Below are 16371 nucleotides of genomic sequence, written 5' to 3'. Positions count from 1 at the left end.
TAGTTCCGTCATCTACGAGACCCCCAGTGTGGTCTTTTGCATCTGATTCCTTGTTATCTTTTTCAGGACCCTAACAAAAATCAGTGTCTGCTTGGCAGAGGGATGCTGACTCCTGCTTAGCTTGGTGGGGTGGGATGGGAAGAGCAGGTAGGAAAGGGTGAGGGCTGGCTCGCCACGTTTCGTAAGCCCTTTGTGGCTACAGTTGCGTTTTGTGACTCTTGCACTATTTTGTAATAGAGGTTAATTATTAATTTCCAAAAGGAATCTTGAAGTAGCGGGTTTTGTTTCTTGCTTTAAACGTCTCTGAAGGCTCAATGGTACTGAAGAAGGCTAATTTCTAGAACATAGACATGTTACTTTCTAGGGTTAAACTCCAGAAAGTGTATAGGCTTGTATGTTTCTAAGTTATTGATATTTGTGTACCCAGTGGGGACTTGATGCCTGATTTTCTCTAATATCTTTTCCTTCGGAAGCATATCCTAAGTGTCACCTGGTTTAGAAGAGGGATGGTGTAGTGTTTAAGAGAGTGGATCCTGGAGCCAAACTGCTTGGGTTCAAATCCTGCTCGCCCACTGACTAGAGTACGGCTCTGAGCAGGAAGCTTTAAGATGAGGATGGTCAGACCTCATGGAGTTGTTCTGAGGATGAACTGAGGAATAAAGCACTTGGGAAACTTATGAGGGCATAGTGAACTGTGCGAAAGAGATACTGTAAAACTTTTCTGTCAATCAGTTACAACAGGAAATGATACAAACTGTTTTATTTCACGTGTAGAGCTATAATGCACAGATTGAGTTTCATGCTTCAAGTATCCAACGAAGGACAATGGGCCACTCTACGAAATATCTAGAGAAGGAAGTGTATTCGTGTGGATTTCTTCTGACTCCATTCCTAGTCAAGTATTTTAATTACTTAGAAGCTTTAGTATCCCATCGAATGAGGACAGCATAAAAACTTTTAAAAATGATCAGGCTGGGCATATCAATATTTATTGAAATACTGAAAAAAAATTCCATTTTGTTGAGAAATTCCTGGCAAGAACTGACATGACAATATGTATTTCACTGACACAGGAAGGAAACGTCAACAAGTAACCGACTTCACACTTTAAACATTGCATGGACTCAGATCCCAGGTAGCTGCAGAAGATATGTAATACAAATATTCAGACATTACAGTTTGTCTGTTTACACAGACCAACGATAATAAACAAAGCTAAGCCAAAAACCTTTCCAGTTGAGTCTGCTTTTACTAATAAATCCTGTAATTGATAAGGTAGTTGCTAAGTAAATGTCTACTTACAAACTAGTTAATAATGAGCACGAGAAATTTCACTGGCCAACTTTGGACGGGTCACAGATGCTGGCTGTGGAGCATTCTTGTTCATCAGCTTCTGTCCTTGATGTCACCAGCAGGGTGGGTTAACTCTCTGTGTTGCCCATCTTCCTAACTGTTCTCATGATGTCATTTACTAGCTTAACAACATACCAATATCTAATGATTTTTAGGTTTAATATTTAGTGGGGAGTACTGTATACTTAAAATAAAAAAACATGGACTTTCAGAATCAATGTATTTTGGGTTTTTTTTTGCAATGTTAAAGACCCTCCTAATAACTATCCCCCAATTTTCATAGTTGCCTCCATCCGTGTTCCACATACATGATGGAACCATTTCTTTAACTGTTGACACCATTTCTCTCCATGTGTCTTCTATCCAACTTGGTCTCTAACTGAGGAGAGCCATGAGGCTGCCATTCGATTTCATGCTTTGCGTATGGACTTGGCTGACCAGCTGTTTTTCATTGTCCTCTGAGCCATGACGATTACACAGGCGGCTGAGGCTCTGCATGAGGAGCTGTGGACGCTCAGCTTAGCTAATGGGTACCCTTCATGTGGACAAGTATTAGAGGTGACTAAGGAAAATTATAAAATAATCCTCTTTGTATACACAGAAGTAATAACTAATATCTTTGGTATACAACTTACAACGCTAGGAAAGGAAAACCAGGTAAGACTCCGCCCTTGGTAAATTCACTTGAAAACAGAGGAAGCTACAAGTCACATAATTTACAATAGATATTAAATAAACTACAGTCAGAATTATGAAGATTTACAGACATTTAATCAAGTGAATGATTTTAATTCATTAAGACCCTTCTCTGCCCCTGAACTATGTTCCGCTAACTTGAAGACATGCTACAATAAACACATATATTTGGTTTCTTCCATCTTGGCGATATCTTATACAAAGGGGAAACCAAGGAACAATAAATTAGCATCATAATTGTCTACAGTTGAAACTATGATATACAATATAAATAAACTATTCAAAAGCCAGAAACTTTTGTGAAAAAAATTAAGGGACCAGGAGATATTCTATTTTTACAGTTTCTATAAAGTGATTGTGCCGCCAATAATCTCAAAGAAAATTAAAGTCTAAAATGAGATTCCCATTTTTGATTTTAGTGTCTCACGACATACAATAATTAAGGACTGTTAAAAATAATTACCGATCAGAAAAATAACATTAAGGAAATTACTGCTTTTTTAAATTTTGTAATATCATAGTCTCCCCTCCCCCACAGGACCTAAAGAATGTAAACACTATGTTTTATTGGACTTTATTAATACTTTATTTGAAATAAATGTTGATCCACATCTGCACAGCTACCTTTTAGAATTGTGAAATAAGGCAAGATCTCCATATCTGTGGCACTGCATGTTAATAATACTGATAGTGTCTCCTGGAGAACTTGTTTGCAATTCTTTGTCCTCCAATATTTGTTCTGTAGCAGACTTTGGTCTATGACTTAGAAAGGTCAGTATCACTCTCTTCCTTTCCCTTCTGGGGAAGATTTGAATTACTTTAATGTCTTTCCAGGCCACATGTAAAAATCACTGTTTCCATTTACGTATAGGGGATGTTCAATTGTAACAAGAACGAACCTCGAGTCACTCAATTTATCAGCTCATCCTTTCCCGTCTTTTTGCATAGCTTAGCATGCTTTGGTTTGGTTTTTAACTACTTAGAACTGTGACTATCTGACAGCCTAGCAAAATATGGTTCATGTTTTATTTTTTATGAAATCCAGCAATGCCAAAGCCGCATTTCAGTAACAGTAGCAGAAACAAGGTCTGGCTTGCTTGAGCTATGGAGCATCTGCTTTGAAAGTTTGTAGTCATTTCCCTAATATTAATTAACGCTTCTAGAAGGTCAGAAGAGGGATACTGCCTGCTTTTTTAACATTGTGAACACATGACAAAACAAACCAGAACATATTTAAAATGGCAAGCTAACAGATTAATAGACTGCTCTTATTAGCTGTTTGCAAGTCTAAGACACAGACATTCAAAATTAGGCTTTTCGTAATTTGGTGGAGCTACGAGTGGGTGTGGCACAGCACAAGTCCTTAGCACAGATTCCGCGATCACAGGACAGAAGGTGCTGGGTCCTCGAAAGGAAGAGGGACAGGCTATTATAGGTCCAGCTGATGGATCTGGAGAATTGTTTCCGTTCCGCTTTACCGTGGAGGAATTCTGTAAGCTCAAATCCCCCGCTGTCAGAGCCTAATTAATAACACAGATCAGTTGCTAAATTTCTTCACAGCGGAGATCAGTTTAAATATACAAGAATCGTTTCGTCCATTCCCGTTCGGACGCGGCACTGGTATTCCCCGGCGAGTTCAGTCCACTCCATTACAGTGTCCTTTGCATGGACTCCTCTGGGGATGTGAAGACTTCGATTCACAGTTGCAATACAAATACCCTGATACATCACTTATTTGCTACTAAGTATTGGATTATTATGCCTTTTTAAATTCAATATCTTTAAACCAAGTTTTTAATTAGTGTTGCTTGGAGCAGTTCAGAGTATTTTTGTTTTCTTTCTTTCCTCCTGTTCTTCTCCCCTCCCACCCCCACCAATCTCTTTTTGTTTTGAAAGCAGGGCTCCTGCGGGTTGTGACTTAAGCTCTCTTTGCATGCAACATTTCAATGAGGAGGTTATTGTAGGGCACGTCCCCGTTCAGGTGCTTGTAGTAGAGGTACTCCTCAGCCTGCATGCTGATGGCCCGGATTTCAGGTAGTCGAAGAAGGAGCTGCCCAAATTTCTCTGTTTGCTGTGGGTAGTTGCACATGGTGTAGTCCAGCAGGGCGGCATTGACTTGTTCCTGGACACCTTCTACCAGCTGGAAGTTCTCAAGGTTTTTGACATCTGGATTCAGAAAAAAAAGAAAAAAGAAATAAGCACACTATTTCAATGGCATTTTAGTTCCTGTTTACTACAGCCGTGTGTTCAATTAATGGATGTATTTTCCCCCTGACATAAAGCATACTTCATATGCTGCTGAATATTCAGTAAGCCCCACTCACCAAGCTTCCTGGGAAAATGATCACAAAAGAGCTTTTGAAGAATGTCTTGTTGAAATTCTGCATATACCTCAAATCAATTAGACACCAATGGATTTTGCGCAAGGTCAACTCTTTTCATATCTTACAAAAGGAAAGGTTTGAGGATTCCTAAAGTAGAGGGATCATAATATATTGCCAGCAAATGAGTCCCCAGAGAAAGACCTATCTTAACCCAGTATATTACACAATTCATATCATTCTGTATTAATTTTTCTGACCCAAGGTGAAATCTGTGTCCAGGGCATGATGTAGTTAATTCTAATAAAAAGTGACAGGGTTCTTGTTTCTGTTTGACATTTTCTAAATGATTCTGAAAGCCTTTGACTAGTCTAGCCTATGCTAATGAACCATCTGGTACACTCCAGTGACTGCCAACGCAAGATTCGCTACTGGGAACTCTCTAAAATATATATCTCGGTGGCTAATGATCTTTATCAAATGAAAGCCTTGTCCTTTAGGCAGAACACAAGCCAGGATTGGCTGGTGCCCTTTAACCCTGAATGTGGTGTCTCTTGTCTGATACTTTGCTTTTTTCTTCCGGTCCTGGGTCACTCAGATAGAGGAGATGGACATAGACAATTCCCTCAGCCTACCTCCTGTTGACCATCCAGTCGTGTTTTATTTATTTATTTATTTATTTAAAGATTTTATTTTTTTTTCTTTTTCTCTCCAAAGCCCCCCGGTACACAGTTGTGTATTTTTAGTTCTGGGTCCTTCTAGTTGTGGCATGTGGGATGCCATCTCAGCATGGCTTGAGGAGCGGTACCATGTCTGTGCCCAGGATCCGAACCCCGGGCTGCCAAAGCAGAGCGCTCGAACTTCACCACTCAGCCACGGGGCTGGCCCCCATCCAGTCGTTTTAAGGCATCTGCCCCAGAGGTCCTTATAAATATTGAATAAGAGGGAAACAGAGTCAAAAAATGACAGACAGACACACACACACACAGATAATGAGCAAGGCAAATGGTTATGTGGGAATTTCTCTTCTGGAGTTTATTTATGTTAACAGTATAACTTTTATCCACTATGCAGATAGAAGCCTCTGGAAAAAATATATAGATGCACGTGTGTGTTTACACACACCCGTGCTCAGAAGGTAAACAGATGCAGCCACTTTCCACCCCAAGTTTATTTCCTAATTGGACAAAAATAAATAAGAACAATTTTGAAGAAAACCACGTAAGACTAGGATGAAAAGGTTAAATGTACTAAACTCAGTTAACAGTCATCATAGTAACTCATATCAATATTTTTGGCACTCTATGCTCTTGAACTTAGCCTGTACGTGTGTGCAAGTCCATTTCGGTATCTTTAAATGCTTTGACAATAAGGTTGCCTTACATTTGCTGTTGAAATGTGTCCAGGATGATTTCAGCGTTTACATTTTGAGCCATAAAACATGCTCCCCCCCTTCCATCCTTAAGTCTCTGCCCCAAATTAAAAACAGTGAGGAGTCAGTGCTGAAGTGGATATATAGTACGAGTGTGGGCTCTCACATCTATTGCAAAGTGGGATGGGAGCATTAAAAGCATCTGATTACTTGTTGATGAGATGTACCAACAGACAAACGCTACCCTACTGGGAGCCCTGCATCTTCTTGTGGCATTTAAACTGGCAGCCAGGGGCCAGCCCGGGGCGCAGTGGTTAAGTTCGCGCACGTTCTGCTTCTCGGCGGCCCGGGGTTCACCGGTTTGGATCCCGGGTGCAGACTTGGGCACCACTTGGCAAAAAGCCATGCTGTGGTAGCCATCCCACATATAAAGTAGAGGAAGATGGGCATGGATGTTAGCTCAGGGCCAGTCTTCCTCAGCAAAAAGAGGAGGACTGGGGAGCTGGCCCCGTGGCCAAGTGGTTAAGTTCTCGCGCTCCGGGGCAGGCGGCCCAGTGTTTCGTTGGTTCGAATCCTGGGCGTGGACATGGCACTGCTCATCAGACCACGCTGAGGCAGCGTCCCATGTGCCACAACTAGAAGAACCCACAACGAAGAATACACAACTATGTACCGGGGGGCTTTGGGGAGAAAAAGGAAATAATAAAATCTTAAAAAAAAAAAAAAAAAAAAAAAGAGGAGGACTGGCAGATGTTAGCTCAGGGCTAATCTTCCTCAAAAAAAAAAAAAAAAAAGACCAAACCTGGCAGCCAAGTTGTTGTCCACCTGACATTTTACACATGGACTTTACAGTTAATACAGCATTTTCCACCTATCTTATTTAAAACATTTAAAAAATTCTTTTAAACTATTTAAAAATTATTGGTTACATTTGGTTCAAAATTACCAAATGTAAACAATTGGAAAGACCTTCAATATGTGGTACATGCCAGAAAAATCTGCATTCCTATTAGGTTTGTCCACTGCCACCCAGAGTTATACTTTCAAAGGCTCACACTCTTACGGAGATGGGTCCTTCATCCAGTATCACAGCAGAGAGCCAACATCATTTAAAATAGTTCATCTGAATTCTGACAAATTTCTCCATGCTGCTTCTCTTTACTCTCTACCCAAGTTATAGGAGACGGAATTTAGCTTTCTCTTTTACATACAACTGGGAAGTTGAAAAAAGAAAACAAAAAACTTCCAGTGTTATAGTTACTTAAACACAATTATAGAAAAAAAAAAAAACACTTGAAATGGAGGATTAGGTTATGCTACAATGAAAGATATTCTCACAAGCGAGAAAAACTAACAATAGTCACAGAGATTAATAGGGAGGGTGTAGGAATTCGCACAGTATAAAATGCAAGATAAATGAAGAATAGTCTTTTTAGAAAGTTGTTTTTGAAACTTTCTTTTTTTGATAAATGTATTTTTTGAGAACTAGTTTCAACCTTCTGTGATAAATTATGCTGCTCTGCTAAGAAAAAAACTACTAACATAAAATATTAAGACTAGATCATAAGTTCTGGTTTATTCACTTATTATTATTACAGAATGATCACTTTGAAGTCTTCAGATCAGCATTTGCTGGATGATTTCTAAGAACACTAGTCCAAACTGGCACCTTTCGCCCAAGTTTAAAAATAGATGCAATTTTCCTTCTGAAGGAAAATGTCCAGGTTTCTCATACTCTGGCCATATATGCAATTTTTCTCTGAAGTTCATCAGAGTTGAATTCACATGACTGAATGAATTATCCCATTAAGGTATTTCTATGAATTTATCATTAAATATAAGAAAAGTTATCCTGCTAACTGCCCCAAAGATACTTATTTACTGAATGTCCATTTTGTTTCTCTGTCTATACAGGCAATATGTAATTTGGTGGCAGTGATCCTGCTGTTTAAGCTCTAAGGTTAAAAAAAGAGGAGAAAAGAAAGAAAAAGACTTTGAATTATTCTCACTGACTGACCAAGTGGTTCCTGGATCATTGCCCTGTGGGCTGGCTCCATTTTCAGCTCTGTGTTCCTCTCACTGCAGTTTGCTTTTCTTTCCTAAGTGTCCATTTCCCTCTGTGGATGGCAAGCATCCTGGGGTGAGGACTATAAATTAGTCAAGGCATCCCCAGAGAATACTCCAAATAAAATATTACTGGTATATTTGTCCAAGACTGATATAATTGTGAAATGACCTATTACATTAACTCTTAACTATCTTATAAGCCAATTTTATTCTTCTAATTTGAAACTGTTTATAGTTCACTTCTATTTACCTTTTAGGAAGAGTCTGGAAATTTAAGTGTACTCCCACAGTAGTCATGGAATTTGTTTTTACGCTAATTCATGCCCTTTCATGAAAATTTAAACACGAAATACATTTAAAATCGTAACCATTTTCTCTAGGATGTCCCTACTACAAATCCAGCCTGAGTTCACATTAAGTAATGAATGGGGGCTTGCACACCTGGGAGTCTTAACTCAGCTACGGTCTGTGACACCAGAAATCCATGAGTGAATTGATATTAAATTATATGAGAAAATGAAATCTGGACAAATTAGTACATGTGCTGGAGTCCTCAGAAATATACGTTTTTGAGCCGTGCCGTCCAGTTCCCATAGGAAATGGCATTGCCTCACATTTGGATTTTAGTGAAAGACCCAGCTGGGGGAGCCCAGGTTGAGAGCAGACCCAAATCCCCAGCAGTTCTTCTGTGGCGTTTTATGCTCCTGCATTTGGCACTCGATGTGCTCCTTTGAAATTTATGTAAGCTTCATTTTAATACAATTTAAAAACACAAGCTAATGAACCCTATCATTACAAATTCTGAGCTGGAAATGGTATGTAAACAGACAGAGGCGTCCCCAACCCTTTCTGTACAGCCTTTAAATTTTGATGACTGGCAAAGCATTTTGTGCTTCTCCTCTAAGTATCAATCTCTTATCATCTATTCTACTTTATTCACTCAGGGACTAATTACCAACTTTTTATATGAAGCAGCATTACGATAAGCTCACAGCGGGATGCTCAGACTTTTTTCCATCCTTATTGGAAAGTAAACCCTTAGGTCTTCTTGAATATATTACAGTGCTGGCTTTTCAGTCCTGCCCAGCATCCAGGCTCTCTCTGATGATGAAGATACTGATTTCTGCCTCCTGGCACAGCCTGTACCTGCCACGTGGCACAGCCTGTAAATGTGCCCGTTCGGGATGGGTCCTTTGCTGAGCAAGGGGGTTGGGGGGCCAGGAAGTACAAATGAAGTGAGCTTTCTGCTGAGGAGCTAGCTCTCTGTTAATTTCCCACATGTGGGGAAAAACCCTCTCATCTTGCCCTTTAAGAGATATAAAAGTGGGGAAAAGAGGCATCGTTTTGTGCCTAGAGAACACTTCTTTTCCTTGAAGCTTTTGGAAAGATGACAATTGGTCCTCAGAAGACCCTTTCCTTTGATAAGCCTGAAAAGGAGAAAGAAACTGAATTTTGCAAGAAATTAATTTTTTAAATAAGTCGTATAAATAATTTTGTAAGAACATTTGGAGAGCAACATGCCAGTTCTTTGCCTATGAACAAAGTTCACTCAATGCAGAGGGATGGCTGTTCAGGGCATGGAGGTGGGAGGACAGGATATTTTCAGTGCTGATGTCAAAGATTGGATTTTATCCTGTTTCCAACAAAACTTGAAACTCAAGATTTTAAATTCATCACTGATAAGTCCTTGACAAAAGTGTATGTGTGTATGCTTATTAACCCAAGAGCTATTTTTGGCAACTAGATATAATTTGGTGCCTTCATATACAAATTGCTAACAAGAAAACGCAAGTCTCTGGCAGGAAATTAGTGTAAAAATGTGGACATAGAGCATATGTCTTATTTATGCAGACGGAAATAGCGAGCCCTTACAACTGATTGGTGCTTTGTAATTCACACAGCACTCTAACAAGCATTATGTCTCTTTCATACCTTCATGTCTATACAGTATATGAATTCATTCATTCACTGAGTCTGACAGCCCTGGGCCACGTGTGAAGATACAGGAAGAAGAGACACAGTCTGTGTGTCAAGTCGTTTATTTAACGTGACAGAGATAAGCAGTGGGTGCCTTGGGCACACACAGGATGGGCACCTATCCCAGGGCCTGGGGGACAGGAAGGATTCCCAGGGGAGGTGACATCTGAGGGATTTTTGAAAAATGAGGCACAGTGAGCCGAGAAACACATGGGAGAAAAGGCAGCCCTGCAAACCGCGTTCCGAAAACCAAGCCTCAGAGACAGAGAGAATGGGGGGTCCCTTCATACACGATGAAACAGCTTAACTCCATGGAGAAGGAGAACAGGGGAGCCAGATCAGGACAGGCCATAAGGTTTCAGGCTGTGAAGGGCACTGCATGCCAGACGCAGTCTGAATTTTGCTCTGAAAACAGTACAGAAGCACTTGAAAGATTTTAAGAAAGAAGGAAATGGTGAGCTTTCCAATTCAGAGAGAGGACTTCACCACAGTGTGGGGAAGGGACTGGTGTGTGGGGAGGGTGAGAGGGGAGCAGACTCACGAAGGGAGACCAAGAGGAGACTGTCACAGGAATACAGGTGAGAAATACGGTGGGCCACGGGGATGGACGTGAAAGGCATCAAGATGGCTGACTCGACAGGACTCGCTGACCCTGGAGTGATGGAGAGTAGGAGAGAAGGTCCTGGATGAATTCTGGGTGTTTGGCAAGAAGCAGAAGAGCAGACTGGAGGTGCAATGTGTAGTGGGTCTATGTATAGCCATGTTGAGTTTAAGGAGCATGTGGGACATTCGGGAGACATGGAGAGGACATGGCTGGAAATAAAGGCCTAGATTTCAGCAGCGAGGCCTGGGCTGTTGGTGTAGATTTGGGACTCAGCAGTGGACAGATGATGGATGATGGATGAGAATGTGTAGAGAGAGAAGAGAAGGGGCCCAATGTGGGGTTCTGGAGAGACTAACTTGTAAAGGATTCTATCTTGAGAAGGTATTATAGGTATTATGAAATTAAGACTCAGAGAGATTAAATAGCTTTTCTGAGAGCTCAAAGTAAGACAGACCTAGGGAACAAGGGAAGACCTAACATTTACCATGCACACTAGTCAATGTGCAAAGGATTTTTTACATATGGTTTCTCATTTAATACTGTTAAGGATCTTACAGGGAAGGTACTGTTATTCTCATTTTCCAGATAAAGAAACTGACAATTATAGGGGCTGAGTAACCCCACTTACTCAACTAGTAAGAGGCAGATCCTGAATTGGAATAAGCTACCCCACCCTGAAGGCCTTGAGTCCACCACCAGATCCCCCTCTGGCAGAACTGGGACCCGAACCCTGTAGAGTCATGACCTTCAAGTCCTAGAGCTTTCTCCCCTGTGTCATAGCCCGCAAGTTTCTGCCGCCTGCTGGGGTCAGAGAACGGGAGGTGCTGGATAATCAGAGAGTTCGTTTTCTAAAAGGTCTCATAATACTTGAATGAACAGCTTTCAGAGAATTTGAATGAAATAATATACCATTGACATTTATACTGGCAACTAACACACCTTAATCTTTGATGATTTCAAAGACACTTTAACATCTTAAATGCCACAGATCATTACTATAAATAGTTGTCACGGCCGAGACCGAGTACAGTGTAGTGTCACAGGGTGACTTCACGGGGGCCTTTCTGGGCAATTCCTACCCGGGCCCCTTCCGTTTGGACTGTACAGGTGCCACGGCTAAGAAACAAGTGTCTCCACTTTTGCCTGCTTTATTTACAGAGTTTAGAAAAAAGGGTTCTGCTGATTTAAAAAGTTTGAAAACCACTTGATCTAGTGGGACCATAACAATGTTCAAAGGGAATGGCGGTCCGATCCAGTTTCATCGACCAGCCCTGTCGAGCAAGACATTCGATCCTTCTCAGCCTGTTTTTCCATCTGCAAAATGGGGGAAATAACTATCTTATTGCTTAGGATCACTTAAAAGTAAAATGGTACCTTCATTATGAGTAAACTTTAAAAAATATACAAGTATTGTATACTCACGAGGCATTATTTTTCTTCTAATTTTACTGATAAAATGCGGAGATTTTATCTGCTTCCAATACGCATCAGGAAGGTGATCTTCCTAAACAGAAACCTGATCCTTTTCTCTGCCATGAAGTTTCTGGACAAAACAGAATCTCTGATGTTGCAGTTTTCCAAAATGAATGGCAGGGAGAATGCATACTTTCAGGGTTATCCCATTCTCAATCACAAAGAACAATCCAGAGGGGCTGGCCCCATGGCCGAGTGGTTAAGTTCGCGCACTCCGGGGCAGGCGGCCCAGTGTTTCGTTGGTTCGAATCCTGGGCGCGGACATGGCACTGCTCATCAGACCACGCTGAGGCAGCGTCCCACATGCCACAACTAGAAGGACCCACAACGAAGAATACACAACTATGTACCGGGGGGCTTTGGGGAGAAAAAGGAAAAATAAAATCTTAAAAAAAAAAAAAACAAAAAAACAAAGAACAATCCAGAAAAACACGATCAACTCTTACGTTTCGGTTAAAGACTTTCCACTCTGTTTTATTAATTTTGAAGCCCGATTTTCCCAAACATCTATGACGCTCGGACAAAATGCTACTAATCCAGTGTCTAGCGTAGTTGACAGAAAAGTTCGGGCTCAGGAAATATCGTTGCATAAAGAATGTCACCTGCAGAGGTGTCTGCCGTCTTGTCAATTTTGTGTTCATAGTATGCAATCCCTATAGAGGCAGCAGAATTTTTTCCCAGTGGGAAAGGACATTCCTCACTCATTAAATGTCCTGATTTCTCATCCTAATTCTGCTTCTAGCTGTGCCATTATGAGCAGATCAGTATTTAGGGCCTCGGCTTTCCTCACCTGTGAACTGCAAGGATTGGATTTGAAGATCTCTCTCGTCACCTGCAGCCCTAATGGTCCACAACTGTGTCATTATGAATCAAAGTTTTGAAAGGAAGGGACTGGGTTCCTGTTATCAGCAAACAGGCACAAGCATTGCTCTGCCTTCACCCCATTTGCTCCTCATCTGCTTTTTTACTCAACTGTCTGGATATTACTTCAGTTCTCCAAGATGGTTTTTGGCCTGAATTACAAATTATTTCAAACTTTGCTTAGTAAATAGCTATGATTTGATACAATGTACCATAGGAAAATGGCAACTGAGTTCATTTAGATGAAGCAGCCCCCTCCTGTACAGGGAACAATGTAGCTTCTACATGTATAGATCCGCAGCTTGCAGACGTTTCAAAGTGAGCTCCTGTGTGCTAACATGTCAGATTTCTTTCCTGTGCGTACACAGAATATAGAACTCAATACAAATGGTATCACTTAAATACTTTGAACAAAACAATATTCCATGAGTTTACATACATTTCCTTCTCAGAATAAAACTGAAATCTCTTGCCTATGATGGTCATGTGTCTTCATCACATGATCCATCATAGAATTCTCAATATGATATATACGCTCGGACCCTCTAACGCTGAGACCTCATCCCTCTGCCTCACTCCTCCCTGGACACACGGTCTTCTTGCTCTTCTTCAATACACTACACTTGTTTCTGCTTTAAGACCTTCGCTCTTGCTATCCCTGCATTCTGGATGGTTCCTCCGCTCTTGCAGCTTCACTCCAGTCTCTGCTCAAATATCACTTACTCAAAGAAGACTTTGTTGATCACCCTTTCTCAAAACACTCTGCCTAACTCCTAAGTCACCCTCTGTCCCCTTACTCTGCCTTTTTTGTCTTTAAAAATATATGTAATGTATTGAAGAGATATTTGTATACCCATGTTCATAGCAGCATTGTTCACAATAGGCAAAAGATGGAAGCACCCTAAGTGTCCATTGATGGATGAGCTGATAAACAAAATGTGGTATACATACAGTGGAATATCGTGTGACCTTAAGAAGGAGGGAAATTCTGACACGTGCTACTATGTGGATGAACCTTGAGGACATTGTGCTAAATGAAACATGCCAGTCACAAGAAGACATATCCTGTATGACTCCACTTGTAAGAAGTATCTAGAGTAGTCCAATTCACAGAGGCAGAAAGGAGAATGGCGGTTGCCGGGGCTGAGGGAGGAGGGAAATGGGAGTTTTTGTTTAATAGGTTCAGAGTCTCAGTTTTGCCAGATGAAAAGAGTTCTCGAGATGGGTTGGACAGCAAGGTGAATGTGCTTAACACTCCTGACCTGAACACTAAACAATGGTTAAGATGATAAATTTTGTTATGTGTCTTTTATCACAATGAAAAATTTAAAAATGGAATGTATATGTAAGTTTTAAAACATCATCTAATGAACACCTGTGAATCCGCCGCTCTGAAGATACAGAACACTATCAACACCCTTCACGTTAACCGGATTCCTTCCATGAATGATTCTTGGTGTCCCAGAGTGACACGATCCATTTTGTGTCTCCTTGTGCCTTATATCCCTAAACTGTATATTCTCATTGTTGCTTGTTGGACTGAGTTTACATTATACACTTGTTTGTCTAATTTTTAAAACTGCCTGCCACCCTCACAAGAACGAAAGCTGTGAAGGCAGGGAGCCGGTCTCACTTGCAGCCACATCCTGGCCCCTAGGCCAGTACTCAGTCCAAAGAAGATCCTCAATAAATACATGAGGAACGAAGGAATAAATTTCCTGATTAAATGCTGCTTTGCCCTAAACCAAAATCTTTTCTTCCTTTTTCTTTCGCCTTTGACACGCTGCTATTCTTCCATATCAAATTCATGGCAGATTTTATTTTTGTTACGCATAGAATTGTTTTATAACAGTAAGCAAAAAGCACAAACTCCATTATGTATTGTGCTTTCTTGGGAAACAGATTCAAAAAAGGAATTTTGGCCGGGAGCTTTGACTGCAGTGCCAAGCCTGTCTGTTTTTCTAGAACCCTTTGGACTTTGCTATATGTAGAGCATTTTACCTTGCCATGCTCTGCCCCCTGCACCAGCTCACTCCCTGACTCACGCTGAAGGCCGCAGGTTTTGCCTTTATCAGGTTCTGGAGCTACAACTGCTTACTGGGCATCGCTACCTGAAAGGCTAGTGTGCGTCTCAAACTCACAGTGTCTAAAACTGAGCTCAAGCTCCATTTTCAGAGCCTGCTCCTTCTCCAGTTTTTCCCATACCAACTATTGAGTCAATATCCCCCAGGCCTCAGCACAGACATCCCTGCCTCCAGGAAGCCTTCCCTGACCTCATCTCTGTTGATTGTGTAGCACATTCCATTTGCCCATGGCACAGGGCATGGGGTGTCATGTGGTTACCTGACTGTCAGCTGTGAGGACAAGGATGTCTCTACCTTATGAATGGACACCCTACCTTCCCCAGGCCCACAACGGTGCCTGGACGGAGTGGTAACCCGTTTCATACCTGCTGAATGAAAGACTATATTAATAGATTTCCATGTTAATTCATTCATCCGTCTGCCCCTTGCTCTGTCTGGAAGATCTTCCAAATACTTCCAATTGTGTCTTCCTTGTCAAGTGTTCTTGATCTTCCAGCCTCTGCTCTGCTTCCCCCACTGGACCACACTCTCTCTGTTTGTTATTTCCCACACAGCCCAAGTATAGCACCACACCCAGAAAAGACACCTAATTCATGCCCTATTAAACTGGCTCATTTGAATTAAGCTCCCAGGAATATATAAAGCATATGCAAATTAATTTCCTAAGAATATGGTGAGTCTGTTCTATCTGCCAATAGTTCCAGCTGCGAGACTCTGAGCAGTTTTAAAGTTCCCACCTTGTTAAAGTCATATCCAATTTCATACACAACAGTGGAACACATTTCCTATAATTTATCTCTAGAAAAAGTATAATCTGATTCAAAATTGAAGAAACTGAGTTCAATGAATAGGAGAAGGGAAAACATTTGATTGGTCTGATGTTATGAAGTGGTAGTCTCAATATGTTGAGAAAGACCCATTGGGGGGCTGTGTGTCATATTAGGGACCACATCAGCTGACAAAGAACATCCACGTTTTCCTTCTATGTATGAATTTGCAATTGGTTTTCCTGAGTTCTTAAGGATAAAAATGAGGAAGGAAGGCTATCCAAAATGGGTTTTGAGATTATCTGTTATATCTTTGACATCAGCATTAAAAGGATCTTTTTGGACACCATGTCTTCTCAGACAAGGGAAACAATAGAAAGAATAAACAAATGGGACTTCATCAGACTAAAGAGCTTCTTCAAGGCAAAGGAAAACAGGAGTGAAACAAAAAAACAACCCACTAACTGGGAAAAAATATTTGCAAGTCATAGATCCGACAAAGGGTTAATATCCATAATATATAAAGAACTCACACAACTCAACAACAAAAAAATCAAACAATCCGATCAAAAAATGGGCAGGAGACAGGAAGAGACATTTCTCCAAAGAAGATATACAGATGGCCAATAGGCACATGAAGAGATGTTCATCATCGCTGTGCATCAGGGAAATACAAACCAAAACTACACTAAGATATCACCTTACACCCATTAGAATGACAAAAATAACTAAAACAAATAGTAATAAATGTTGGAGAGGTTGTGGAGAAAAAGGAACCCTCATACACTGCTGGTGG

General features: G+C 40.9%; 1 protein-coding gene across 7 annotated transcripts in view; it reads right to left on the bottom strand.

Annotated features, from left to right (window-relative positions):
- Nucleotides 1-967: 967 nt before the first annotated feature.
- Nucleotides 968-16371, bottom strand: part of NR5A2 (nuclear receptor subfamily 5 group A member 2) — a 132052-nt gene continuing 116648 nt past the window's right edge. For 6 of the 7 annotated variants that reach the window (XM_070255553.1, XM_023632397.2, XM_023632398.2 and 3 more), the window contains exon 7: nucleotides 968-4215. In XM_070255553.1, the coding sequence (XP_070111654.1) occupies nucleotides 3968-4215 (248 nt within the window). In that variant the 3' untranslated portion in view covers nucleotides 968-3967. The remainder of the gene's footprint in view (nucleotides 4216-16371) is intronic. The other variant, NM_001081795.2, reaches the window with a different exon arrangement.

Source organism: Equus caballus, chromosome 30, assembly GCF_041296265.1.
Source record: "Equus caballus isolate H_3958 breed thoroughbred chromosome 30, TB-T2T, whole genome shotgun sequence".
Taxonomy (NCBI): Eukaryota; Metazoa; Chordata; class Mammalia; order Perissodactyla; family Equidae; genus Equus; species Equus caballus.
The sequence above is the reverse complement of the archived record's forward strand: the minus strand, read 5'-3'. Positions and strand labels throughout refer to the sequence as shown.